Source organism: Takifugu flavidus, chromosome 6, assembly GCF_003711565.1.
Source record: "Takifugu flavidus isolate HTHZ2018 chromosome 6, ASM371156v2, whole genome shotgun sequence".
In the NCBI taxonomy this organism is placed as follows: domain Eukaryota; kingdom Metazoa; phylum Chordata; class Actinopteri; order Tetraodontiformes; family Tetraodontidae; genus Takifugu; species Takifugu flavidus.
Genome location: NC_079525.1, coordinates 16,066,168 through 16,092,270, shown reverse-complemented (window position 1 = coordinate 16,092,270; position 26,103 = coordinate 16,066,168). Strand labels below are relative to the sequence as shown.

Here is a 26,103-nt window from a genome sequence, read left to right as displayed (position 1 = left end):
TTCCTCTGATGGCAACAGCACAGGATGGAAACTCATCACTTCCTCTCCCAACTCCTGCTTTCGTTTTGCGTTTCCGTTTTTCCGTTTTTCTTCCGTGTTCTTTTATACTTATTTTATCTGAGCTGCTTTATAATTGTAATGATTGTTTTCAAAGTGCTTTATGAATATATCATCATGAAACAACTCTGGAATTCTCTGAAACATTTTAGTGTAAAGATGTTTTTTACCCGACGTGTTTTGAGCTTTCTGTTCTCCGTTCAGCACTTTATTCTCAGCAACACTGATAAGAACTAGAGAAACAGTTTAACCTTTACCTCTCCTGTATTAAAGGGCTTAGAACACAGAACTGACCTTCTGGATCTGACTGAACTGACAGCTGAAAGATTTTGCAGAATGTCGTTCCGAGGTATCTTCTCTAAAATCTTCTTGGTGACTTCCACGGCTCCTTGATCTTTGTAAGCCTTCACCATCAAATCCACAACGACCGTCCTCTCTCTGGTCTCTAGTCGGTAGTTTTTAACCGGTTGAAGCCTCCCATGACTCCAGGATCTTTCAGGTAAAATTTGAATTCATTGAATTCTTCCTCAGTTAAATCCTGCAGAACATTCAGCAGGATCTCTTGGGCCATTGTAGCGTCCGTCTTCTCTTTAGAGCAGGAGTGCTCATTACGTCGATCGCGATCGACCGACCGGTAGACCGTGACATTTAAAAATATCACCCTATCATTCATCCCGTCACGTGATTGATGTACAGGGCAGCCAGTGAGATGACAACTGAATTTGACAATCAGGCGACCAATCACGTGCAAACAACAGCGCTAAGTGCAGCAGAACGACGTCAGCCTATCAGCAGTCCCGTGACTTGATTGACATACAGGGCAGCCAATCAGAAGCGCTAAACTATTCAGCCAATTACCTCTGATTTTAAGCCACCGCTAAAGCTGATGGTCATCAAAATGACTGAGGGAGCGGGACCAAGTAAGAAGACAAAAACAGATCACTTTCATATGGGCCAGTGCAAACATCTACTTTCTACATGAAGATGATGAAGTCCAAAAAGCGTTGCACCGTGACTGATGGACATCTGGAGGTGTGGGTGAGGCTGTCAGCAGCTACGGTCCCTGTGCCTCCCTGGCTGGTTCAGTTCAGTGCACGTCAGCAAAGTAAACTTAGGTAATTACAAAAAAAGGTTAATAGTTAATTATTATGTGTGTTTTGCCATATTGGCTCATTCAGTTAAGCAAAGTACATCAACTGTACATACAAATAATCCTCAATACATTTGAAAATAATTAATGTTTTGCATTTTTGTGGTGGGTAGATCACTTTGACTTGGTCATTTTGTAAGTAGCTCGCATGCTGAAAAAGTGTGAGCACCCTGATTTAGAGCCTCCGTCCCCAAACACCATCGTACAGGAGATGGTTTAAAGGTTGAATGAGTCATTAACGATGGTCCAAAGTTGGTTGTCAGTAACGGGACAGGAAATCAGACAGAGAGAGGAGCAACGATAGTTGTGGGGGAGCAGATCACAGAAAGCTGTTTTGATCATTTTCTGGATGAACCTACATCAACCTTCTCTCTCAAAGCTGCTTTAGTCACATGGGGCCCAAACGCACCTCCCAAATGTGAGACCCCTTAACTCTGAACTCTTTATTTTGAAATGGCAACTAACTTGAATTGGTTTAGTTGGCTGATGGAACTGCTCCAAAGTGACATTTGACAGGCCAACGACCGGGACTGGGACAGCCCATAATACCCATATTAGTAACGTGGACCAACGAAAGGGGACAAAAGCCAAAGTTTCAGAATCAGCCTAAAGAAAAATATGACAGAAGACAGGGTCTTTCCAGGGTCGTGATTAGTAGCAGGTTATGATACAGTAGCACAGATCATCAAAGAACACAAGCACGTTGTCTAGAATCAAAGAAAAGAAAAAAGCTGCATGAAACAGTTGTGATCAGGGCGACTCAAGTAGTTCTGAGGAATCTGGAGACAAGGCCGGCATTGTTGCCACGTTTGATGACAAACAGCAGCCAGATCACTCTTACGCCACACGGCCCAGATGTGGCCGTTCTCCAAGGAATGACAACCAGCAACAACCATCCGTCTGCAACAAAGCAGCCTTGTGTTGTCATGGACAGTAGTTCTTGTGCTACACGTGTGTATCGTATGCAGTTTTCCTCCTACAGTCCTGCATATGAGATCTGGTGAGACAAGCTGGTCAGTCACAACAGAAGGACTCGACTCGTCACACAACGCAGACAACAAGCAACGGATCGTCAGTCTGGACTTTGGGTTGGTTGAAAATTCTCGTTTTCTTCCGTTCATTTGCTGCATTCGTTGATCCTTTGAACTCGATCGACAGGTTGGACATTTTTTCGAAAGTGTGATTTTCTGTAAATGTGTTTCATTTCAACAAGATCAGTCCTGTGAATGACAGTAAGTGGCGGTAGGTGTGGTCAACGTTCAGCCGCAGGTTCACCAGGTTCACCAGGTTCACCAGGTTCACCAGGCACACCTCTGTTTGATGTTCCAGGCGCCCAGGGAACCGATTCTCCAGAGAAGATGGCATCGACAGGCCTTCAGCTGCTGGGTCTGCTGCTCGCTGTGCTGGGCTGGCTGAGCGGAGCATTGGTGTGCGCTGCGCCACTGTGGCGAGTGTCTGCATTTGTGGGCGGAGAGCTGGTGATCGCTCAGGTGTTGTGGGAGGGACTGTGGATGAACTGTCTTTCCCAGACCACTGGCCAGATACAGTGCAAGACCTACGACTCCAGTCTGGCCTTGCCTAAATCTGCCCAAGCTGCACGGCTCTTCACCATTCTCTCGCTCTTCCTCTGCCTTCTGGCCCTTATTCTTGCTGTGGCAGGAGCCAAGTGCACTCGCTGCATGGACGGCAGCAGCCCGGCAGCCAAGGCTCGGCTGGCTCGGTCCGCTGGGGTGCTTTACGTGGTGGCTGGCCTGGTCTACCTGATGCCCATCTGCTGGACGGCCTACGGCGTTATTCGAGATTTCTACGATGCCGATGTTGCTGCGCCTCTAAAGCGGGAACTAGGGCCGGCTCTGTATCTTGGATTTGCAGCCTGCGTGTTGCTCCTGCTGGGGGGCGCTTTGTTGCACGTGGGCTCGTCTCCCCCAGGAGGACGAAAGCTGCCGCTCCTCAAAGGGACAAAGGACAACCCACACGCAGCAGCGGCAGGAGAGGGCAAGCAGCAGGACAAGTCTTTTGTGTGATGTAGAAACAACCTCCTGTCTGCCTGCCTGCCTGCCTGCCTGCCTGCCTGCCTGCTGCCTGTCTGTCTGTCTGTCTGTCTGCCTGCCTGCCTGCTGCCTGCCTGCCTGCCTGCCTGCCTGCCTGCCTGCCTGCCTGCCTGCCTGTCTGTCTGTCTGTCTGTCTGTCTGTCTGTCTGTCTGTCTGCCTGTCTGTCTGTCTGTCTGTCTAATCTATTTTCTGTGTTTATATATATGTGTGTGTGTGTGTGTGTGTGTGTGTTACATATTTAATTATTTACGCAGTTATACATAATTATTTGAATATTGAAAGTAGTTTTAACTCCCTACATTTTTTTATTAGAGTTTGGTTTTCACAGAAAGATGCTAATTTACTTGTGCAATCTGCTCTTTTTAACATTTTTTAAAGTTTGACTTTGTTGTCTGCATAATCACTGAAACATATTACATATAATAAACCCGTGAATTTCAAATCGTTACTGAATTTCATGGAATTTCAAATCCCTTCAACCATAAATACATTTGAAAACAACTTTCTGAGAGCTTTACTGGAGAAGGAAGGAAGGAAGGAAGGAAGGAAGGAAGGAAGGAAGGAAGGAAGGAAGGAAGGAAGGACCTGATGACTGCTCACCTGCACCCTGCAGGCCGGAAGGGGAAGTGAAGGTGTGGGGTCAAGGAGCAGCCGGGTCCATCCCGGTGGGACCGCGGTGGGCTGGCGTCCTGCGGCGCCGCCTGTTACACGCATCCTCGTCAAGGTTGGAGCTGTTTCTGCTCCTAATGAGAGCAGCACCTGATCAAGAATGACGTCATTTCATCTCATTACAGCCAGAAAACCAGTTTGTCTCGTTAATAAATTGAGCTGTTTGATGCATCGTGGCCCGTTTGAACCCCGTGAAGAGCGCGTGAGCACCTGTGCAGCGTGGAGACGTGGTCAGCGGCTGCCATGAAGAGCCTGGGTGTAGATCGGCCACCACGTGCACGCTGGGCTGCAGGCTCACATCAGTGCAGCGGAGATTTGAGACTTTGCAGCAGAATATTATATTATATCTATAACATATAGACCAGCAACATTACTTTACTAATGTTCTCATCTCTGTTGTCTGCCATTGTTGCGTAATACCGCTAGAAAGAGCCCAATACTACCAATCAAATACTGTATTGGTCAACGTAGGAGAAACAACGTAGGAATAAACGTAGAGTAAATCTAAAATATACTGTATACATTGGTGGTCATTAAGGTATGAAGATTCCATGTTTCAGTTGGCGTCTTCCGAGCGAGCCGAGCCGTTGGGAACAGGCTTGATGGGAGACGACGTTCTCACACACTTCTTCTCACTTTTGCTGCTGTTTTCCAGCAGGGGTGTAAAGTTTCCATCGCCCTATTTTTCCCTGCAGGGGGGCTGCGCCTCGTTCAACCTTAGATGTGCTAAAACCAGGCCGGTGAGCTCAAGGGCCGGTCCTCACTGACAGGGTCGGCCTTTCCTCCGTTTCCTCCCTTTCACTATCCTTCTCTCTCTCAGCTATCGGGGGGGAGGCGGGGGGGGCGGGGGGGTCCACTGCTTACAGGGGATCGAGGGTGATGGAAAACCTTCGTTATTAATGCAAAGCTGAGGTAGATTTACTTATCTGCTTTGGTCCAGACCGTGAAACTGACTGGGCAGGGAATACATTTACAGTTCTGTCACTTTATGATGGACTTCACAAACAGAAGACAGATTCTTAACAATGCACCACAGGGTTGTGGAAGAAGATCTCGGTGTGTCGACTGTGTTGTTAGCGCTGCTAAACCTACTGAAGGAAGACATTGTTCAGACAACTAAATGGTCCAGTTTTGGGGCCCTTCAGGCAGAAGACAACAGGTCTGAATATGGACTTTCAATGCTAAATGAGCTGTTAGCTCCTAACGTGCTAATAATGCATGAAATGTGTCTCTAATTGTTTACCGGTTAAAGCGAACCACCGGCTTCGTGTGTTTAGCCTCTAGGGGGCGTACTTTCGTACCGTTTTACTCGTGGTTTCTACATTTAGCGCTTAAAATCGTTGATTTGCATCTACATGTTGGCCCAAATATTCTTAAAATTTAATATCACTACGTTAATATTAAATCCAAAAAATATTGTGGCCAACATGTAGTTACGGATCTAAGTACTTCCGGGTCAGTGATGTGACGTAAGGAAATGACATTGTATCAAACGCAGAGTAGGTTAGATGGTCGAGTGGCGTAATATGTGCTGCTTTGTATAGTCTGATATACTATCCTAATTACCACCAGCATGTCTTCCACCACTACAGGTGGTATCGGAGGTCGGCAGCCTCCGGGGGGGCAGGTAAGCACGCCGATACCGTTGCATTACCAGCTGAGCTGCTAATATGCTAACTGCCCGTTTGGCGTTTTTGCAGCTTGCGCGTTTATTTGTCCTTAAGAAATTACGCCCAGTGCTGTCCAAATGTCATTAGCTTGTGTATAGGTATGAGATAGTAAGTTGGTGGTCAACTGTTGTGCAGGCACAGGTGGGCATCGAGTACATTCCTACCGAGGAAGAGAGGCGAGTGTTCAGAGAATGCAACCAGGAGAGCTTCTGGTACAGGTGTAAGTCTCGGTCTTCTAGATGTGCTCAAATGAATGACACACTGGGTCAAATAAAGGGTGCGTTTGTCCACAGCGGTGCCCTACTCTGTGGTCAGCATGGCCGTCACCCAGGCCCTCGTTGCTAGAGGTGAAGCTACACAAATATGATGTATATGATGTAAGTAGAGCAGGTCAGATTTCTATACTATCTTTGTAATGTTCTGATTGCATTTACAGGGACTCTTTCTGCATCTCCAAGGTTTGGCTCGCTCCCTAAGGTGGTCTGTAAGTCCATGAATGTTCATAGCAAAAATGAAAACACATTGTTACTGAGACACTTTAAAGGTCGTGTCAGTATTTGTTGCATTACTTTCAAAGATTGTCGTGAAGTTGCTAATGAGTGGACAGAGACTGGTTTGTGTTTGGCTCCACATGGATGGAAAAGAGCATGTTAGAGGATCAATGTTGATGTGGGAATGACTCCGTTTCAGTTGCGGGCTTCTTTGGCTACATGGCAGGTAAACTGTCCTACATGAAGACGTGCCAGGAGAAATTCAAGCGTTTAGAAAACTCCCCTCTGGGCGAGGCGCTCAGGCAGAGAACCGGGCTTCCTTCTCAGCGGTGAGTCGAACACGCTCGCGCTCTAGCGTGCTGCCACCCACCAGCTGCTGCTGATTCTCTTCGCTCCCCATCAGCACTTCAGGTGCTCAGTCGGACCTGAGCGACCCCGACCCTCAGTCGTTCGGGCCCATGTTCCAGCCAGCAGAAGCTGGTCAGAAGAGCTACTTTACAGACGCACCAGTCCAAATGGGGAGGTCAGAGGACTTTGGTGCTCCAGGCAACTATCAAGGTTTTAGTGATTCTTTGTTTTTTCCCAATTATTTCAATTATTAAATGTGACAGTTAAATTTGTGTGTTTTCGTCAGCTGAGCCATACGCTGAAGAGGAGGAGCCCAGAAGGAAAGGCATCCTCTATGAGGATCTACGGCTGAAGAACAGGGAGAACTATGAGGTCATGCTGTCCCAGAAGGCTGAGACGCTGCATAAAACACCCCCTGAGAAGGAGACCAGAAGGCCCAATAAAGAAGGTGAGCAAAGGAAGCACATCTGGAATGTGCTGATTAACTGCTGGGCTTCTCTTATGTTACAGTGAAGAACATCTATGGAGACACCTGGGAAGAATGAACTTGGAATTTATGCCACGGAAAAGGCAGAGGATTCTACGTTAGTACGACTGTGTCATTGTACAAGTTTCACCAAAAATGTCAAATAAACTCTCACCACGACTTAACGTCTCTATTAATATTGAATTCCATTTACCTGAAGCGACTCCAACACGTGGAAATGCCAGAGCTGAAATAACTGGGGCGCCGCTTCAGTGCCTGTAACATCATCGGTCAATAGCGAGAGAAAAGAAAGCGACTCACTTCATTTCCAGTTTTCATTCCTGGTGAAATTTTTCAGTCTTGAAAAGTTAAAACATGCAACAAATCCAGAGGTCAATTTAAAATATTCTGTTTGGGTTTTTAAAAGCATTTCAGGTGTTGTTGTATCGCATGTAAGGACGATTACGACTTCAAAACCACTCTCTTCCTGAATTTCTTAGTCAGTTTTGAACATTTATTTTTAAATCAGATATAAAAAATTGGACGAGGAGATAATACAGGCTAGCAGATGTGGGATTGGTTAAAACATGTTACACTGTAAATGATGTCCTAAAGCCACAGAACCTGCAACATTCGACAGTACTGGAGTACAGAAACAACCATCACGAGCGGTAAAGCTGAAGTTCTTTGCTGCTGTGGCCAAAGTGCGACTCTGTGCAATCGAGTCCATTCAAGAGGTCTGTCTGTGAAGCTCTGGTGCTGGTTCTGGAGCGGCAGACAAACTGGGCACACTTGGCCAGCCTTCGTGGAACCTGGCTGTTGAATCGGCAGCATTTAAACTGGACAAAGGGGCGTAGGCTTGGACTGGGTAGGACCCAGGTGTTGGGTTGATCTGTGGAAGGATGGTTTTCCTGCGCTCCTTTAAGGAAGCAGGGACAAACATGACACCACTCATCCTCCTCAGTAACCTGAAAGGCAGCGTCTTTTCCAGGGCGCCGGCTTTGGCCTCTGACACTTCCAGAAGAGAGAACCAGCCTTTCCCGTGCATCCATCCAACCAGAATGGCCATGATGTTACAGGGCATTCTACTGCATGGAGCAAACCAGGCGAGGATCAGCAGTATCCAGGGAAGAGCCATGGACGGGAAACTAATCCCACACAGGAAGCCTTTACTGACTTTTGTGCGCGTGGTCGTTAGAGTCACGCATGCCAGAACCGCAGGAAGCAACCCGTCCGCCTCCTGTTCATCACCGCCGTTTAAAAGGTCCTCCAAGCCGTAAAACAGGCCTGTAGTGGTCGATAATACCGGGAATACGAGCAGGAAGCGGACAGTGCCGAAGCCTTTCTCCAAACTGGAACACAGGAACAGCAGAGCAGCAATGTTGACAAGAAGCTGGGCAGAGGTTTGGTGGTAAAAGGAGTATGTAAGGAGCCTGTAGATGTGTCCGTTTAAAAACACAGAGGCGCCAACGCTTAGGCCAGCCTGAGTCAAGTTAAAAAATGTGTTGATACCGAATAAAACACACGACAATATAATCACCGTTACAATCCCACACGAAGGGAAAGGAGCCAGTTCTTTCAAAAGTTGAAAAATCATTTTAAGCCTTCAATGTGGCCATCAACATGAACGAATATTGTTTCCATTCCAACCAGCGTTTTCCTTCCGGGATCACTTCCGCCTTTTCTTCTTCGCCCAGTTGTGACTTTGGCTGATAATGTAAATGGCGCCCCCAGGCGGCCGCTCGTGTATTATCATGGTTTGGAAAATACAAATATCTAAATCAAAGGCAGAAATACATTTAGTGACAGAAAAGAGGACCGTGCATTAAAAATAGAAAAAAATCTAATTTCATCCTATTATTCCCTAACAGCATCCTTCTTGTCCTTCACCCTCCACAGCCAATAAACCCATTTTATTTAAACCCATTTTTCAGCTTGCTCCACTTTAAAGTGTTAAAAAGATGCCAAAATAAGCAACTATGCATAAAATTGATGGTAACACCAAGGTGGTTAGTAAACACCTTGAAAGAAATCCTCAGTGTGTTGCTGGATCCCATTTCAAAAGACTGAGATTCACGTAAAACCTCAAAATACACCAAAAATCATAAGGGGAGAATGCCATAGCTCTGTTTATTGTTATTACTGTACATACACCTGCTTGTGAATCATATATACATCATCTCTCTCTGACACACGTGCACATACGTACACACTCACACACTCACCCCAGATAATATATAAAAAAGACTCACTTACTGTGAAGGGTTCAATCACAGTCTGAGACCTATGAAGAACATTTGCATCTACACACACAAACACACACCACATATCTGCATATGGTCTTGTGCCTGAATGAACACATAACAAACCGCAACCCAAAGTGACTGAAGAATAACTAAGCAACCCAGTGGGGATTTTGGTTCTTTGAACATTCGCAGCTCTGTGGAATCCTGAAAGATTAAACAGGAAGACCACAGAAACCTTTCTTGACCACCTTATTACATGAGTGAAATATTATGTGGTTTGGACATTATGATTCAGCACTCCATGCTTCAGTCTAATCCCCTGAGCGTGACCCACAGCCTCACCAGACCTGAGCGGCTTCATATTAATCTGATCTGTTCAGCCCCATTTTGTTGGTAGAATTACTCACGAGGTTTGTGTGTTTTTGATCATCTATTCATGGTTCTCATGTAATTTATAGCATAACTTTGGAAAACTAACATGAAACGGGATATTTTTTTTACTTAAAACTGACTGAAAATAGTACTGGAACTCACCCTGGCCCAAATGTGCTTAAATAACATGTGGATCCATGCGGCCGTTGGGTCAATGAGATGTTATACGTTTGAGATCTGCACTACTGGGTAATAATTCTGAGGTGCGTTATCATTTTAAACTGTAAATATAGTGTTGAAGACACATTACTGCAGCTGTTAGTCACCATCCTTAAAGAAGGACGGACTTGGTTTAATCTCAGCTATTGCAGTAATCACGTTATGCTGTTCGTTAATCCCGGGCATTGCTTTAATATCGCTCACCACGAACATCTCAGCCCAGTCAAACATATTACTGAATACCGTCATTCTTAAAAGTTTATGTGAAACATTCATATGAGCCAGTTACAACAGATAAGAAAGAGGCCATTTGAAGGTGTTAAGAGAAGCCGACTGTGCTTAGTGTTGACACGAGACCACCAAGACCAAGAGTAAACAACTACCGGATACCGTAAAAATGAAAAGAAATAAAGGTCTATTTCTGGAATGTACATATTCATATATGCACACTCCCATTTATAAATATCCTCAACAAAAATAACACCTTTTATGGCAAAAAAGTGACTCCAAAAGAAAGAACCCTGCTTACAGAGCAAAGAAGTCTCTTCATGTCTGATTTGTCTCATTTCGCTTGTGTCTCTCCCAGATCCACACAACCACAGTGAGCAGTTTGATTTTTGCAAGTGCGGCCTCCTTTCCCACAGCGAATGTTCCGAGCAGCGCGGCCTTTTCCCAGGCGACCCACTGGGCTGCACCTCTGCAGCAGCTGTCAGGCAACCCGCCACTTGGATATGTTTGAGGAGGAGGTCCTCCCAGGTGAGCTGGTTGTGATTGTCGCTGCCACGAGTGTGCTGCAGTCACGTGTGCAGAGAAACGACAGCGGGTGTGAAGATGTTTGGTAGCGTTTGAGGATAGCGAGCCCCAGCTTCTGCGTGATCCAGCAGGGCCAGTTGGAACGCTTCCAGCTGTTATCTGGGTGAGGTTTGTCATGCAGTTGTGGGTTCTGCTAACTCCACAGCCTCTCGTCTTAACCTAAAGCACCAAACCAAAAGCACTGGGGTGTTTTGAAGGTGAATTGTGATGTGAGACTTCATGTGAACATCTTGATTTTATCACTGTATCTGTGCTTATGTTAGGGAACAACCAAGGTATTAAATTCCAGCTGAAGCCCCCTGGGAGGCCAGTCTTCAGGTATAGGTCCAAAATCCAGTACGCTACCCATGGCTGGTTCTCCTCTGACATCCTGCAGGCTGGTGCTAGTGAGCATGGCTTAGCAATATGCCAGCTGGCCTGAGTTCAATAGTTAGTTCCCTCCAAGAGTTGCAGGTGTTTGGATTTGTAAACAAGGGTGCTAAAAAATGAGGAGGAGGGAGGAGCAAAATCAATGCTACCAAGATATGAGAAGAATCTTGGGCAGGACAATGACCTTGGGAGGTTGACAGCCACCGGGACGCAGTAATGGCCGTTTAAAATCAGCCTCGGTCCTGCTAGTCCGGTCTGAAGATGGGGATCTTAGGCAAGAACTCTATTAGGATAACCTGTGGGGGGAGAACGCCGTGAAAACAAGCACATCCCAAAATCAGGGAAGGAGTGGCTAAATCAAGCAACAGCATGTCAGACGGACGGACGGACGAGAGCCAATGTGGTTCTTGTTTGTCAAGTAAATCAGAAGGTTTTGCTTAGATGTGAGACGCCACATCGTTTGCATCCAACTGGAACATGACAACAGACATCGGACTTTTGGGGGTTTCGCTCTCGTGTTTAAGAAAGCAATAATGCAAAGTAGATTTTACAGATGTGTCCAGCCCAGTAGCTCCTCAGATACTCACATACTCCATCATGTTGTTGGTCTCACACTTCCTCTTGCTCAGCCTCCAGTGCAAACACAACTGCAAACATCAGAGAGCGCAACGTTGCTGCAGCCAAACACACGAACCTCCCTTTGAAACTTCGCTTCTCACCTTGTGGTAAAGTCTGCTGTTTTCCCACTCCAGGACCTTCTCGATAGATCTTCTGGTCTGTGGGGCAACAACAGCATTAGCCTATCTTCTCTTCCTGTTCTGGCACCGACAGATTCAGTTCTGTGACCGTGTGGATCCACCTCACCCTCTTGCTGAGGCAGATGACGGGCCACAAGCTGAAGCCTAAGGTGCAGCAGCAGCAGAGGCAGCCACACAGGAGCCACCTCACATTCACTGGCAACGTCTTCCTCAGACAGCTGTTGACACGGTTGATACTGGCCTTAAATTCTTCTGGCGCCACCTGAGGATGTGCACAGAAAGGTGAACTGACTGAATGTCTTATACAGGCTGCACGTCAATCTAATATGTACTGAAATATGATTTAGTATTGTACTACAAATGTCATTTAAAATATAACATAAATATGTAAATACTTGCAAAAACCCCCACTATGTCCTGGCTGGTTTTCAACATGCAACACTCACCTTTCCTGTAAGTGCTGAAGGAAATTCTGGCTCAAATTTGTTGCTGAGTCCAAACCTGCAAGCGAGCAGAAAAGAATGTCACCAGTTCCCAACATCTGATGGCAACGACAAAAGAAAGCAATCAGAACATGAGCAGTCCTATTTTCCATCCACACTCCGAGCCTGGTTGGAGGAGCCTGCTGCCAGGCTTTTCACCAGTCTACACACACGTTCTTACAGCGATGTCCCTTTAGGTTGTGACAATAATGGAACGGAAACGGAATCACCACCAACGACACACACGAGGTAACTCCGTTTCCCATTTCATCGTGTGTCACAATAGTGTCATATCCATAATAGGGACAACGTCAGCGAACAGATTCACAACAACAGCGCTCCGTGTAAAACCGTGAGGTATTTTCTAAGAACGTAAATGACTGTCGTCGTGAGGGTTAGCACGATGCTAGTTAGTTAGCCAGCTGGCTGCACTAGGTCACCAGTGGTGGCTAGCTCAGCTAGCAGCCAGTTACCCATGTCGGCTGTATTCCACGGTACGTAAATTACCCTCAAGATGGCTCAAACGTCCCCAGAAACTCACACAGTGACGTGGCCAGACCCTCGCACCACCACTGGGTCTGGAGCGTATTTCAGGAGCTGCTCTTCCGCGGCCCGGTCCTCGTCCTCCTCTTCCTCCTCCTCCTCTTCTTCATAGATCTCATCAAAGTCCTCCATCATGGCACGTCACGGCCTCCCCGCGCTTCCCGGGAATAAACACCGGGAGAGACGCGATGCCTACGAACAAAACCCGACAAAGCAGCGAGCAGACGGCCGGAGGGAACTCAGCTCGTCCCGGGTTCACATCGCTCTGCGGCTCGAGCTCCGAAACAAAACGTCAACATCCGCCGACGTCACATGACGTCACCGGAAAAGCCTGGAATACTTTGGATTTTCTCATAGTTTTATTGTTTTGTGTTGTTTTATTGACAAATGTACGAAAATCACAAGTGTTGTACAGGCTCTTGATAAAATATTACAGAAAAGTTGACTCAAAGAATGAAAGTCAAATAAGGTAGTATTGTGTATTAGAATTAATAATGTAGCTATAATTTAAATAGAGCAACATAGGAGAGCTCTGGGAACTGGAATTTTAGCTCTTCTATAAAGGTTATAAAGGTTGACTATATTTTACATCTATACGTTTCAGGGATGAGAAGCAATGACAGGGCTGTTTCCGAATCTGCTCACTATTTTCCGTGAATGTGGTGACGTTATCAGCCAGTTGGATATTTGCCATCTAAGATGCTTCAGCTTCACCAAATCTGCTATTTATCATTTAAGAACAATCTTTTCTAATTTAATGTTAATAAAGAGCTTTCCTGCTGCTGACCAGTAGCTACTCTGCTGTAGTGAAAGCTGTGGGAACATAGCTGCACTATCACTGTGTATCACTTATGAATTATATTAAGATTAGATCACATCGTATCCATTGTTGAGTTCATTTTTATTTCAAGGTAAAATGCAAAGCTTTAACTCTACATGATAATTCCAGCTTTCCATTGTTTAATTATCATTGTACAAGTTGGATAAGGGACCCTGTCATGTACATCCAGAAGCTGCAACAAGTAGAGAAACGGCTGCCAGGATCCCGAGGAGAGTCCGTAAATACGAGCACACAATCGTACCCGGATCGACGAGACCATTCTGCTGCTCAGCCATGAATGCTTCAGTGGAAACATCTCTCCCTACTGGCCTGTCGAGCTGAGGCTTGTAGAGAGCCTGAACTCTGCCATTGGACTGCTGAAACGATATCGCTGCGTGTTTCTAAAGCTTCATTATGCCTTTAACATGTAGCACTTTAAGATCACCAGATGAAAGGTACATTACCAATCAATTGTCTTATTATTTATTATTATATGAGTATCACTCAATCACTAATGTGAAAACATTCATGTTTTCAGAGTGGCTGGTAAACTGGATGCTTTTTCTATTCTTTTTTGTTTCTTTTTTAAAGGGGATTTAATCCAAAGCTTTTGAATTAAATTGGTCATCATTCATTGGTTTGGCTCTACCACAACTGTAACCAGGTCTTTCCAAAGGAGTTAGTTTCCCTTTCCTCCTATCAAACTGTGGTAGATCAACTTCATTAAGGAATCAGCTCCATCTTCCTTCTTCATCAAACTGTCAAAGACATTGAACAGCTCAGGGCCCATTTCATTCACCACAGAGGAGAGATCTCTGTCCTGGGTGTCCTGGGACGGAGCCTCCTCTGGGCAGAGAGCTGCAGGGAAGAGAGGTGGAACCATTCAGCCTGCTTCCTCTGGACATCAGAACATCTTGTCTCTAGTTAAAGCTCAGCTCTAACAGTTGAAGGTTCTACACCAGTGCACGATACCTTTCTGTGGGTCCAGCACAGCCGGAGGAGGTAAGTTCAGACACTGGACCTGTTTGTTGTATTCGTAAATCTCAGCAGCGCTGATGTTGTTTCTCCTGCCTGAGAGATGCAACAAAATGGTGCAGAAGAAGCAACAAGATGAAGCAGTCAAGACAGCCATCTTTAGGATCAGAGTTTCCCCTTTATCACAGAAATGCCTAAAGGAAACGACTGGAATGTGACTGAGCTAGAACACCATTCACCCACCACCTTTCAGCCGCTTTGAACCGTTTAGACAAATAATCGATGCGGATTATGTGAGTGGTTTCCAGTTTATTTCAGATGAATGTAATTTCTAGATGTTCCTTCACATTTTATAAAACTCTAGAATGCAACTAATTGGACTGTCGCTTCAAGTGAATAAATAGAAACATTATTATTATTATCCCATCATGGTAACGTTGTACCAAACCTCAACTTGCAGCTGTTTTCTTGGACTCACTTATTGTTGCATTAGTTACTTAACAAAGCTAAATTCAAGTGTTGGTGTTCTCCATGATGTGGTCTTACTCAGCAGCTGCAGAGCCCTGTAGGAGTTTCGTTCCCTGTGGTATTTTGAGTGGATGACAAGGCAGTCAGGGCAGCTGGTTTTCAGCAGGACCTCCGACACTTTTAAAGGTTTCACTGGGGGGGCACACATGGCAAAAGCTGTGAAAGGTACTGTTGTAATACAAGATGCAAAGTCCAGAACTGTTGATGTCAATATGTTTGTCGCCGGGTCAAGAGTGCCGCTCACCCATGGACAGCGTGCTGTTAGTCAGGGTCATGTTGTACTGGAGGGTGAAGCACTGGCCCAGACTTTAGCATCGCGAATGAGAGTAAAACACGATAAATGTGAAAACGTTCCCCGACACTTGCAAGTGGCTTTTACAGACCGTCCCAGGTGTGCGTTACCTTTTCAGAGCCTGGAAAAAGAGGATGCTATCGCTTTCATTGGCAGCTGTAAGTTTCACCCAGCTGCTGTCCACGAACATCCTTGTCATCACGTTGGACACAGGGATGTCTGTGCTCTCTGCTATGGAGATCCACCTGCCCAGGACCTGAAGGAGACAGCGTCCCCCTCAGTGCCCTCAGCCTCGCGACGCCACCTTCGGGGAAATGTGAGGAAAAATACAAACGTGTCTCACCTCGTCTCGCTCTTGTATCTCAAGCTGCTCGGTCAGACGTGCACAGTCGTGCACTGGAGCCGCACGTGCAGCGGCCAGCAGGCTGAGCACAGCCACACAGAGAAGCCGCATTGCTGCTGGTTGCCAGGACAACTTAAATCTGTGTTTCTCTGCTGCAGTGCACCCCAATGCTGAATGTGTTCCACCACAGTGTCACATCTAAGTGTGGTGGAACATCCCAGAGAGAGAGAGGGGGGGGGACAAGAGAGAGAGAGATGAGGGGGGGGGGAGGAGAGAGAGAGAGGAGGGGGGACAAGAGAGAGAGAGAGGAGAGAGAGAGAGGAGGGGGGAGGGAGAGAGAGGAGGGGGGACAAGGAGAGAGAGGAGAGAGAGAGAGGAGGGGGGACAAGAGAGAGAGAGGGAGAGGAGAGGAGGGGGGAACAAGAGAGAGAGAGAGGGAGAGGAGGGGGGGACAGAGAGAGAGAGATCTTTTGGGATTCTGAGAGCTGATTTTTTTTCAAGTCTCTCTCTCTATAGATTCTTGTTTCCCAAGAGAATAGAGAGTCTGTTTTTCTTTCTCTCTCTTCTTTTTTTCCCCTCTCTCTCTCTCTCTCTTTCTCTCTCTCCTCTCTTCTTTTTTTCCCCTCTCTTCTCTCTCTCTCTCTTCTTTTTTCCCTCTCTCTCTCTCTTCTTTTTTCTTTCTCTCTCTTCTTTTTTCCCTCTCTCTCTCTCTTTCTCTCTCTCTCTCTCTTCTTTTTTTCCCCTCTCTCTCTTCTCTTCTTTTTTCCCTCTCTCTTTCTCTCTCTCTCTTCTTTTTCCCCTCTCTCTCTCTCTCTCTTCTTTTTTTCCCCTCTCTCTCTCTCTCTCTCTCTCTCTTTTTTTCCCCTCTCTCTCTTCTTTTTTCTTTCTCTCTCTTCTTTTTCCCCTCTCTTCTCTCTCTCTCTCTCTCTCTCTTCTTTTTTCCCCTCTCTTTTCTCTCTCTCTCTCTTCTTTTTTCCCTCTCTCTCTCTCTCTCTCTTCTTTTTTTCCCCTCTCTCTCTCTCCTCTCTCTCTCTCTTCTTTTTCCCCTCTCTCTCTCTCCTCTCTTCTTTTTTCCCTCTCTCTCTCTCTCTCTCTTTCTCTCTCTCTCTCTACAGTTTTTTTTTGGCAGGGGGGTTCAGTCCTGTATTTACATATGTGTTGCAATCCTGCTGGAAAGATAATTTAAGATAAACAGTGACGTCCAAAACCCACCAACTTTTGACTCTTTGTTCTCATTCTTACTGAGATGAGTGTGTGTTGCTCACAGACACACACACACACACACACACACACACACACAGACACACACACACACACACACAGAGTGTGTCAGGTGGGTGGGTGGCGAGGGTCATCAGGAATGTGTAAAACTAACAAAATGCTACGTGATGATTCCATTTTTAATCAAAAAGATCACGACAGAATAAATGATCACTATTTTCTGCTGTAAAATCCTCCTACAAAACTGAGTACAAACGTGTCTCAAACGTCTTCATCGTTGAGAGAGAGGAGGGGGGGACAAGAGAGAGAGAGAGAGAGGAGAGGAGGGGGGACAAGAGAGAGAGAGAGGGAGAGGAGGGGGGACAGAGGAGAGGAGAGGAGGGGGGGAGAGGAGGAGAGAGGGAGGGGGGACAAGAGAGAGAGAGAGAGAGAGGAGGGGGGACAAGAGAGAGAGAGAGAGAGAGGAGGGGGGAGAGGGAGAGAGGAGGAGGGGGACAAGAGAGAGAGAGAGAGAGGGAGAGAGAGAGAGAGAGAGGAGGGGGGACAAGAGAGGGAGAGAGAGAGAGGAGGGGGGACAAGAGAGAGAGAGAGGAGGGGGGAGGGAGAGAGGAGGGGGGACAAGGAGAGGAGAGAGAGGAGGAGAGAGAGAGAGAGGAGGAAGCGGGGACAAGGAGAGAGAGAGGAGGGGGGGAACAAGAGAGAGAGAGGGAAGAGAGGAGGGGGGACAAGAGAGAGAGAGAGAGGACGGGGGGGGAAAAGATGAGAGAGAGAGAGAGAGGAGGGGGGGGGGGACAAGAGAGAGAGGGGGGGGCAAGAGAGAGAGGGGGCAAAAGAGAGAGAGAGAGAGGAAAGAGGAGGGGGGCAAGAGAGAGGAGAGAGAGAGAGAGAGAGGGGGACGAGAGAGAGAGAGAGAGAGAGGAGGGGGGGAAGAGAGAGAGGAGAGAGAGAGAGAGAGGAGGGGGACAAGAGAGAGAGGAGAAGAGAGGAGGGGGGACAAGAGAGAGAGAGAGAGAGGGAAGAGAGAGAGAGAGAGAGGACAGTGGGGGGGGGGGCAGGAGGGGGGAGTCCTGTATTTACATATGTGTTGCAATCCTGCTGGAAAGATAATTAAGATAAACAGTGACGTCCAAAACCCACCAACTTTTGACTCTTTGTTCTCATTCTTACTGAGATGAGTGTGTGTTGCTCACAGACACACACACACACACACACACACACACACAGACACACACCACACCACACACACAGTGTGGTCAGGTGGGTGGGTGGCGAGGGTCATCAGGAATGTGTAAAACTAACAAAATGCTACGTGATGATTCCATTTTTAATCAAAAAGATCACGACAGAATAAATGATCACTATTTTCTGCTGTAATGATCCTCCTACAAAACTGAGTACAAACGTGGCTCAAACGTCTTCATCGTTCAGTTCACAAGGGCGTCAAAGAGCGCGTCCAGAAGTCTCGCTACGTGATGCCCCATCTTGGCCTCAAATATGGAGTTCAGGGCGCTGAGCCCCTCCGAGGGGGGGACGTCCTCCGGGCAGAGGTCTGTGCACACGTATCAGGGACACATCAGCAAACGTGCGCACGGCACCGTGCCACCTTCAGCCTCCGGCTCCTCTCCTCTCACCGGATTTTGCGTCCACCATTATTGGCGAAGGCATCCCGAGACACTCGGCTTTTCCCTTGAGGTCGTCCATCGCAGCGTCCGAGACGTTCCTTCTCCTGCCTGTAATTCCAGAGGTCAGAGGTTGGAATCTCACGTCCAGCGAGAGACAGAGCAGCTGCAGACGTGGACGCGTCCTACTGAAGAGCAGAAGGCTGCTGAAGGTGTCTCCTCCAGACGCCACGTCCTCATAAACCAGCAGGCAGTCGGAGCAGTCGGTCGGGAGGTAAACCTCTTTAAGGTAGAAAGGTTCCTCTGCAAGCAAGCAAGCAAGCAGCAAACAAACAAACAAACAAACAAACAAGCAAACAAGCAAAAGCAAGCGTTTACGTGCACGTCTGTGCCCGGAGACCAATAATGCCGCTCACCCACCAATCAGCATTGAGCTGTTCTCAAACTTCACGTCGTAGATTAAACTGGAACATTTTCCAGATCTGTTGAGGAAAAACGGAGAAGATCCCTCCATCATCCCTCCACCATCCCTCCCTCCATCATCCCTCACCCATCCCTCCAATCCATCCCTCCCTCCATCAGCCCTCCCTCCATCCATCCATCCCTCCATCATCCCTCCACCATCCATCCATCCTCCATCATCCCTCCACCATCCCCCACCAGCCATCCAGCCCTCCAGAAGCCTCCACCATCCCTCCACCTCCATCCATCCCTCCATCATCCCTCCACATCCATCCATCCCTCCATCATCCCTCCACCATCCCTCCACCATCCATCCATCCCTCCATCATCCCTCCACCATCCCTCCCTCCATCATCTCTCCATCATCCCTCCCTCCACCATCCCTCCATCCCTTTTACACCACTATTCTCTGACAGAGTTGGGAAAAGTTGCCAGAAACATTCAAACATAAAATAAAGTTAAAACACCACTTGTACAGTAAACATTAATAAAATAATAAATTAAATTCTGCACAACAACAACTGAGTGATAAATTCTGATTTGAAGACCAAATTCTGTTTGTCAGTGAAAGGATTCTGGGTCACCATGGCGACGATTGTGTGACTGTACATTCTCTGAGTCTGTAAGATCCTGAGGACGTTGCTCTGGCTGGTTGCAGTGATGTTCAGCCACACGCTGCTCATCAAATAGGCGAGGGAGCGGCTTCCGGGAATGTCTGAGCTTCCCCCGATGTACAACCACTTCCCCAACATCTGGAGCGCACGGACAGCCAAAGATGCACGGGTGAAACGTAACATCAGCACTGTGTTCCCTTTAATGATCAATGTTGTGTTGGTCCATGAGCCCTGATTCCATACTGCTGCCTGATTCCATACTGCTGCCTGATTCCATACCGCCGCTGCCTGATTGCATACTGCTGCCTGATTCCATACTGCTGCCTGATTCCATACCGCTGCCTGATTGCATACCGCTGCCTGATTCCATACCGCCGCTGCCTGATTCCATACTGCCGCTGCCTGATTCCATACCGCCGCTGCCTGATTCCATACTGCTGCTGATTCCATACCGCCGCTGCCTGATTCCATACCGCTGCTGCCTGATTCCATACTGCTGCTGATTCCATACTGCTGCTGCTTCCATACTGCCGCTGCCTGATTCCATACTGCCGCTGCCTGATTCCATACTGCCGCTGCCTGATTCCATACTGCTACTCCCTGATTCCATACTGCCGCTGCCTGATTCCATACTGCCGCTGCCTGATTCCATACTGCCGCTGCCTGATTCCATACTGCTGCCTGATTCCATACTGCTACTCCCTGATTCCATACTGCCGCTGCCTGATTCCATACCGCTGCTGCCTGATTCCATACTGCCGCTGCCTGATTCCATACTGCTGCCTGATTCCATACTGCTACTCCCTGATTCCATACTGCTGCCTGATTCCATACTGCTACTCCCTGATTCCATACCCCCGCGCCTGATTCCATACTGCCGCTGCCTGATTCCATACTGCTGCCTGATTCCATACTGCTACTCCCTGATTCCATACTGTACTCCCTGATCCATACTGTTACTCCCTGATTCCATACTGTTACTCCCTGATTCCATACTGCCGCTGCCTGATTCCTTTCTGCTACTCCCTGATTCCATACTGCCGCTGCCTGATTCCATACTGCTGTTGCCTGATTCCATACTGCTGCTGCCTGTACTCACGTCTTCATCGCTGATCGTTATGGGCGTCAGCTGGTGCTCGCAGCCGTCCGGAGCAGCACTGGTGACCAGGGGCACAAGGGTCAGCAACAGGAAAGCGGCGCGCCTCATGGTCCGACTTGGTGTCCTGCGCTTTAACGTGAGCGGCTGCTTGGTCTTTTAGCGTAGCTTCCTCTGGCGTAGCTTCCTCTGGCGTTGTGTCATAATCACTCGAGAGATTCCAACAGGGAAGGGGGGGGGGGGGGGTTAGACTTTGGCCTGCCTGTGGAATTGATCTCTTGTTTTCATTTATCCCTCTTCACGGTGGAGGCCTGTTTTGGAGGTTTTGCCCACTGATCTGATGATTCAGGAAGGAAGGAGCAGCTTTGATTAGCGCTGCTAGAGCTAAAGACGGTGGAGGCAGATCTAGAACTTTAGTGAAGATGCAACAGGAATCTATATATCTACCTATCTATATAGATCTATATATCTATATATCTATATAGATATATAGATCTATATATCTGATCTGATCTATATATCTACCTATCTATATAGATATATATATCTATAACGGAGCGGGAACAGAAGCTCTACCAAAAATAAGATGTCCGAGGAAAACCCAGGTTGAAGGTCAGCGAGAGGTGTGTGGTGAAGATCTATCATGGCTATGGATCAGACCCCAGATCAGATCTGATCAGACCCAGATCAGATCCGATCAGACCCCAGATCAGATCCGATCAGACCCCAGGTCAGATCCGATCAGACCCCAGATCAGATCAGATCCAATCAGACCCCAGATCAGATCAGATCCGATCAGACCCCAGATCAGATCCGATCAGACCCCAGATCAGATCCGATCAGATCTGATCAGACCCCAGGTCAGATCCGATCAGACCCCAGATCAGATCTGATCAGACCCCAGATCAGATCAGATCAGATCTGATCAGACCCCAGGTCAGATCCGATCAGACCCCAGATCAGATCCGATCAGACCCCAGATCAGATCAGGTCAGATCTGACCTGACCCCAGATCAGATCAGATCAGACCCCAGATCAGACCCCAGGTCAGACCCCAGGTCAGATCTGACCTGACCCCAGATCAGATCAGATCAGATCTGATCAGACCCAGGTCAGATCCGATCAGACCCCAGATCAGATCCGATCAGACCCCAGATCAGATCTGATCAGATCCGATCAGACCCCAGATCAGATCTGATCAGACCCCAGGTCAGATCCGATCAGACCCCAGATCAGATCTGATCAGACCCCAGGTCAGATCCGATCAGACCCCAGATCAGATCCGATCTGACCCCAGATCAGACCCCAGGTCAGATCTGACCTGACCCCAGATCAGATCAGATCAGACCCCAGATCAGATCCGATCAGACCCCAGATCAGATCAGATCTGATCAGACCCCAGATCAGATCAGATCTGATCAGACCCCAGGTCAGATTTGACCTGACCCCAGATCAGATCTGACCTGACCCCAGGTCAGATCCGATCAGACCCCAGATCAGATCAGATCTGATCAGACCCCAGATCAGATCCGATCAGACCCCAGATCAGATCCGATCAGACCCCAGATCAGATCTGATCAGACCCCAGATCAGATCAGGTCAGATCTGACCTGACCCCAGATCAGATCTGACCTGACCCCAGATCAGATCAGATCAGATCTGATCAGACCCCAGGTCAGATCCGATCAGACCCCAGATCAGATCCGATCAGACCCCAGATCAGATCAGGTCAGATCTGACCTGACCCCAGATCAGATCAGATCAGACCCCAGATCAGACCCCAGGTCAGACCCCAGGTCAGATCTGACCTGACCCCAGATCAGATCAGATCAGATCTGATCAGACCCCAGGTCAGATCCGATCAGACCCCTGATCAGATCCGATCAGACCCCAGATCAGATCTGACCTGACCCCAGATCAGATCAGGTCAGATCTGACCTGACCCCAGATCAGATCTGACCTGACCCCAGATCAGATCAGATCAGATCTGATCAGACCCCAGATCAGATCCGATCAGACCCCAGATCAGATCCGATCAGACCCCAGATCAGATCAGATCAGATCTGATCAGACCCAGGTCAGATTTGACCTGACCCCAGATCAGATCTGACCTGACCCCAGGTCAGATCCGATCAGACCCCAGATCAGATCAGATCTGATCAGACCCCAGATCAGATCCGATCAGACCCCAGATCAGATCCGATCAGACCCCAGATCAGATCTGATCAGACCCCAGATCAGATCAGGTCAGATCTGACCTGACCCCAGATCAGATCTGACCTGACCCCAGATCAGATCAGATCAGATCTGATCAGACCCCAGGTCAGATCCGATCAGACCCCAGATCAGATCCGATCAGACCCCAGATCAGATCAGGTCAGATCTGACCTGACCCCAGATCAGATCAGATCAGACCCCAGATCAGACCCCAGGTCAGACCCCAGGTCAGATCTGACCTGACCCCAGATCAGATCAGATCAGATCTGATCAGACCCCAGGTCAGATCCGATCAGACCCTGATCAGATCCGATCAGACCCAGATCAGATCTGACCTGACCCCAGATCAGATCAGGTCAGATCTGACCTGACCCCAGATCAGATCTGACCTGACCCCAGATCAGATCAGATCAGATCTGATCAGACCCCAGATCAGATCCGATCAGACCCCAGATCAGATCCGATCAGACCCCAGATCAGATCAGATCAGATCTGATCAGACCCCAGGTCAGATCCGATCAGACCCCAGGTCAGATCCGATCAGACCCCAGATCAGATCTGATCAGACCCCAGGTCAGATCTGACCTGACCCCAGATCAGATCAGATCAGACCCCAGATCAGATCCGATCAGACCCCCATCAGATCTGATCTGGGGTCTGATCCATAGCCATGATCGATCTTCACCACACACCTCTAGCTGACCTTCAACCTGGGTTTTCCTCGGACATCTTATTTTGGTAGAGCTTAGAGCTTCTGTCCCGCTCCGTTATCTGACCCCAGGTCAGATCTGACCTGACCCCAGATCAGATCAGATCAGATCTGACCTGACCCCAAATCAGATCTGATCAGACCCCAGGTCAGATCCGATCAGACCCCAGATCAGATCTGATCTGACCCCAGGTCAGATCTGACCTGACCCCAGATCAGATCAGATCAGATCTGACCTGACCCCAAATCAGATCTGATCAGACCCCAGGTCAGATCCGATCAGACCCCAAATCAGATCTGATCAGACCCCAGGTCAGATCCGATCAGACCCCAGATCAGATCTGATCAGACCCCAGATCAGATCTGACCTGACCCCAAATCAGATCTGATCAGACCCCAGGTCAGATCCGATCAGACCCCAGATCAGACCCCACATCAGACCAGATCAGACCCCAGGTCAGATCCGATCAGACCCCAGATCAGATCTGACCTGACCCCAGATCAGATCTGATCAGACCCCAGATCAGATCAGACCCCAGATCTGATCAGACCCCAGGTCAGATCTGACCTGACCCCAGATCAGACCCAGGTCAGATCAGATCAGACCCCAGGTCAGACCTGATCAGACCCCAGGTCAGATCTGACCCCAGATCAGATCAGGTTAGATCAGACCCCAGGTCAGATCTGACCTGACCCAGATCTGACCTGACCCCAGATCAGATCAGATCAGACCCCAGGTCAGATCTGACCTGACCCCAGATCAGATCTGATCAGACCCCAGATCAGATCTGATCAGACCCCAGGTCAGATCCGATCAGACCCCAGATCAGATCCGATCAGACCCCAGATAAGACCCCAGGTCAGATCCGACCTGACCCCAGATCAGATCAGATCAGATCTGACCTGACCCCAGATCAGATCTGACCTGACTGGGATCTGATCAGACCCCAGGTCAGATCCGATCAGACCCCAGATAAGGCCCCAGGTCAGATCCGACCTGACCCCAGATCAGATCAGATCAGATCTGACCTGACCCCAGATCAGATCTGACCTGACTGGGATCTGATCAGACCCCAGGTCAGATCCGATCAGACCCCAGGTCAGATCTGATCAGACCCCAGGTCAGATCTGATCAGACCCCAGTTCAGATCCGATCAGACCCCAGATCAGATCTGATCAGACCCCAGATCAGATCCGATCAGACCCCAGATCAGATCCGATCAGACCCCAGATCAGATCTGATCAGACCCCAGGTCAGATCTGATCAGACCCCAGTTCAGATCCGATCAGACCCCAGATCAGACCCCAGGTCAGATCTGACCTGACCCCAGATCAGATCTGACCTGACCCCAGATCAGATCAGATCTGACCCCAGATCAGATCCGATCAGACCCCAGGTCAGATCCGATCAGACCCCAGGTCAGATCTGACCTGACCCCAGATCAGATCTGATCAGACCCCAGATCAGATCCGATCAGACCCCAGATCAGATCAGATCTGATCAGACCCCAGATCAGATCAGATCTGATCAGACCCCAGATCAGATCAGATCTGATCAGACCCCAGGTCAGATTTGACCTGACCCCAGATCAGATCTGACCTGACCCCAGGTCAGATCCGATCAGACCCCAGATCAGATCAGATCTGATCAGACCCCAGATCAGATCCGATCAGACCCCAGATCAGATCCGATCAGACCCCAGATCAGATCTGATCAGACCCCAGATCAGATCAGGTCAGATCTGACCTGACCCCAGATCAGATCTGACCTGACCCCAGATCAGATCAGATCAGATCTGATCAGACCCCAGGTCAGATCCGATCAGACCCCAGATCAGATCCGATCAGACCCCAGATCAGATCAGGTCAGATCTGACCTGACCCCAGATCAGATCAGATCAGACCCCAGATCAGACCCCAGGTCAGACCCCAGGTCAGATCTGACCTGACCCCAGATCAGATCAGATCAGATCTGATCAGACCCCAGGTCAGATCCGATCAGACCCCTGATCAGATCCGATCAGACCCCAGATCAGATCCGATCAGATCTGATCAGACCCAGGTCAGATCCGATCAGACCCAGGTCAGATCCGATCAGATCTGACCTGACCCCAAATCAGATCTGATCAGACCCCAGGTCAGATCCGATCAGACCCCAGATCAGACCCCACATCAGACCAGATCAGACCCCAGGTCAGATCCGATCAGACCCCAGATCAGATCTGACCTGACCCCAGATCAGATCTGATCAGACCCCAGATCAGATCAGACCCCAGATCTGATCAGACCCCAGGTCAGATCTGACCTGACCCCAGATCAGACCCCAGGTCAGATCAGATCAGACCCCAGGTCAGATCTGATCAGACCCCAGATCAGATCAGACCCCAGATCTGATCAGACCCCAGGTCAGATCTGACCTGACCCCAGATCAGATCAGATCAGATCTGATCAGACCCCAGATCAGATCCGATCAGACCCCAGATCAGATCTGATCAGACCCCA

The 26,103-nt window shown here is 48.4% G+C and overlaps 6 protein-coding genes and 1 long non-coding RNA gene across 8 annotated transcripts; 2 read left to right on the top strand and 5 right to left on the bottom strand.

The window, feature by feature from the left end:
• The first annotated feature begins 772 nt into the window (after positions 1-772).
• Positions 773-3,707, top strand: LOC130527122 (claudin-9-like). 2 transcript variants are annotated; one of them, XM_057035286.1, is made up of 2 exons: positions 773-2,295; positions 2,421-3,707. In XM_057035286.1, exon 2 carries the CDS (start codon positions 2,434-2,436, stop codon positions 3,229-3,231), a length of 798 nt encoding a protein of 265 aa, XP_056891266.1. In that variant the 5' UTR covers positions 773-2,295; positions 2,421-2,433; the 3' UTR covers positions 3,232-3,707. The 2 variants fall into 2 exon arrangements, with proteins under 2 accessions (XP_056891266.1, XP_056891267.1); XM_057035287.1 differs by having other exon boundaries at positions 774-2,295; positions 2,537-3,707.
• A 173-nt stretch (positions 3,708-3,880) lies between these two features.
• Positions 3,881-4,704, bottom strand: LOC130527126 (uncharacterized). The gene is made up of 3 exons (XR_008950936.1): positions 4,451-4,704; positions 4,139-4,275; positions 3,881-4,002 (listed from the first exon to the last, which is right to left on the bottom strand). It is a non-coding gene; the product is annotated as an uncharacterized LOC130527126 (long non-coding RNA).
• A 666-nt stretch (positions 4,705-5,370) lies between these two features.
• On the top strand, positions 5,371-7,083 carry LOC130527123 (OCIA domain-containing protein 1). The gene is made up of 8 exons (XM_057035288.1): positions 5,371-5,555; positions 5,734-5,818; positions 5,892-5,945; positions 6,035-6,082; positions 6,289-6,418; positions 6,493-6,647; positions 6,724-6,885; positions 6,948-7,083. Exons 1-8 carry the CDS (start codon positions 5,502-5,504, stop codon positions 6,980-6,982), a joined length of 723 nt encoding a protein of 240 aa, XP_056891268.1. The 5' UTR covers positions 5,371-5,501; the 3' UTR covers positions 6,983-7,083.
• Positions 7,084-7,395: 312 nt separating this feature from the next.
• rhbdd2 (rhomboid domain containing 2) lies at positions 7,396-8,764 on the bottom strand. The gene has a single exon (XM_057035285.1). It carries the CDS (start codon positions 8,498-8,500, stop codon positions 7,634-7,636), a length of 867 nt encoding a protein of 288 aa, XP_056891265.1. The 5' UTR covers positions 8,501-8,764; the 3' UTR covers positions 7,396-7,633.
• Positions 8,765-9,008: 244 nt separating this feature from the next.
• On the bottom strand, positions 9,009-13,000 carry chic2 (cysteine-rich hydrophobic domain 2). Its single transcript, XM_057035291.1, has 6 exons — positions 12,704-13,000; positions 12,127-12,181; positions 11,787-11,942; positions 11,642-11,698; positions 11,510-11,569; positions 9,009-11,218 (listed from the first exon to the last, which is right to left on the bottom strand). Exons 1-6 carry the CDS (start codon positions 12,838-12,840, stop codon positions 11,168-11,170), a joined length of 516 nt encoding a protein of 171 aa, XP_056891271.1. The 5' UTR covers positions 12,841-13,000; the 3' UTR covers positions 9,009-11,167.
• Positions 13,001-13,589: 589 nt separating this feature from the next.
• Positions 13,590-15,900, bottom strand: LOC130527124 (uncharacterized). The gene is made up of 6 exons (XM_057035290.1): positions 15,664-15,900; positions 15,431-15,576; positions 15,273-15,334; positions 15,047-15,160; positions 14,498-14,596; positions 13,590-14,383 (listed from the first exon to the last, which is right to left on the bottom strand). The coding sequence occupies exons 1-6, from the start codon at positions 15,772-15,774 to the stop codon at positions 14,205-14,207; spliced, it is 711 nt and encodes a 236-aa protein (XP_056891270.1). The 5' UTR covers positions 15,775-15,900; the 3' UTR covers positions 13,590-14,204.
• Positions 15,901-18,192: 2,292 nt separating this feature from the next.
• LOC130527979 (uncharacterized) lies at positions 18,193-20,898 on the bottom strand. The gene is made up of 6 exons (XM_057036845.1): positions 20,679-20,898; positions 19,575-19,717; positions 18,924-18,985; positions 18,693-18,806; positions 18,516-18,614; positions 18,193-18,433 (listed from the first exon to the last, which is right to left on the bottom strand). Exons 1-6 carry the CDS (start codon positions 20,784-20,786, stop codon positions 18,309-18,311), a joined length of 651 nt encoding a protein of 216 aa, XP_056892825.1. The 5' UTR covers positions 20,787-20,898; the 3' UTR covers positions 18,193-18,308.
• Positions 20,899-26,103: the final 5,205 nt, after the last annotated feature.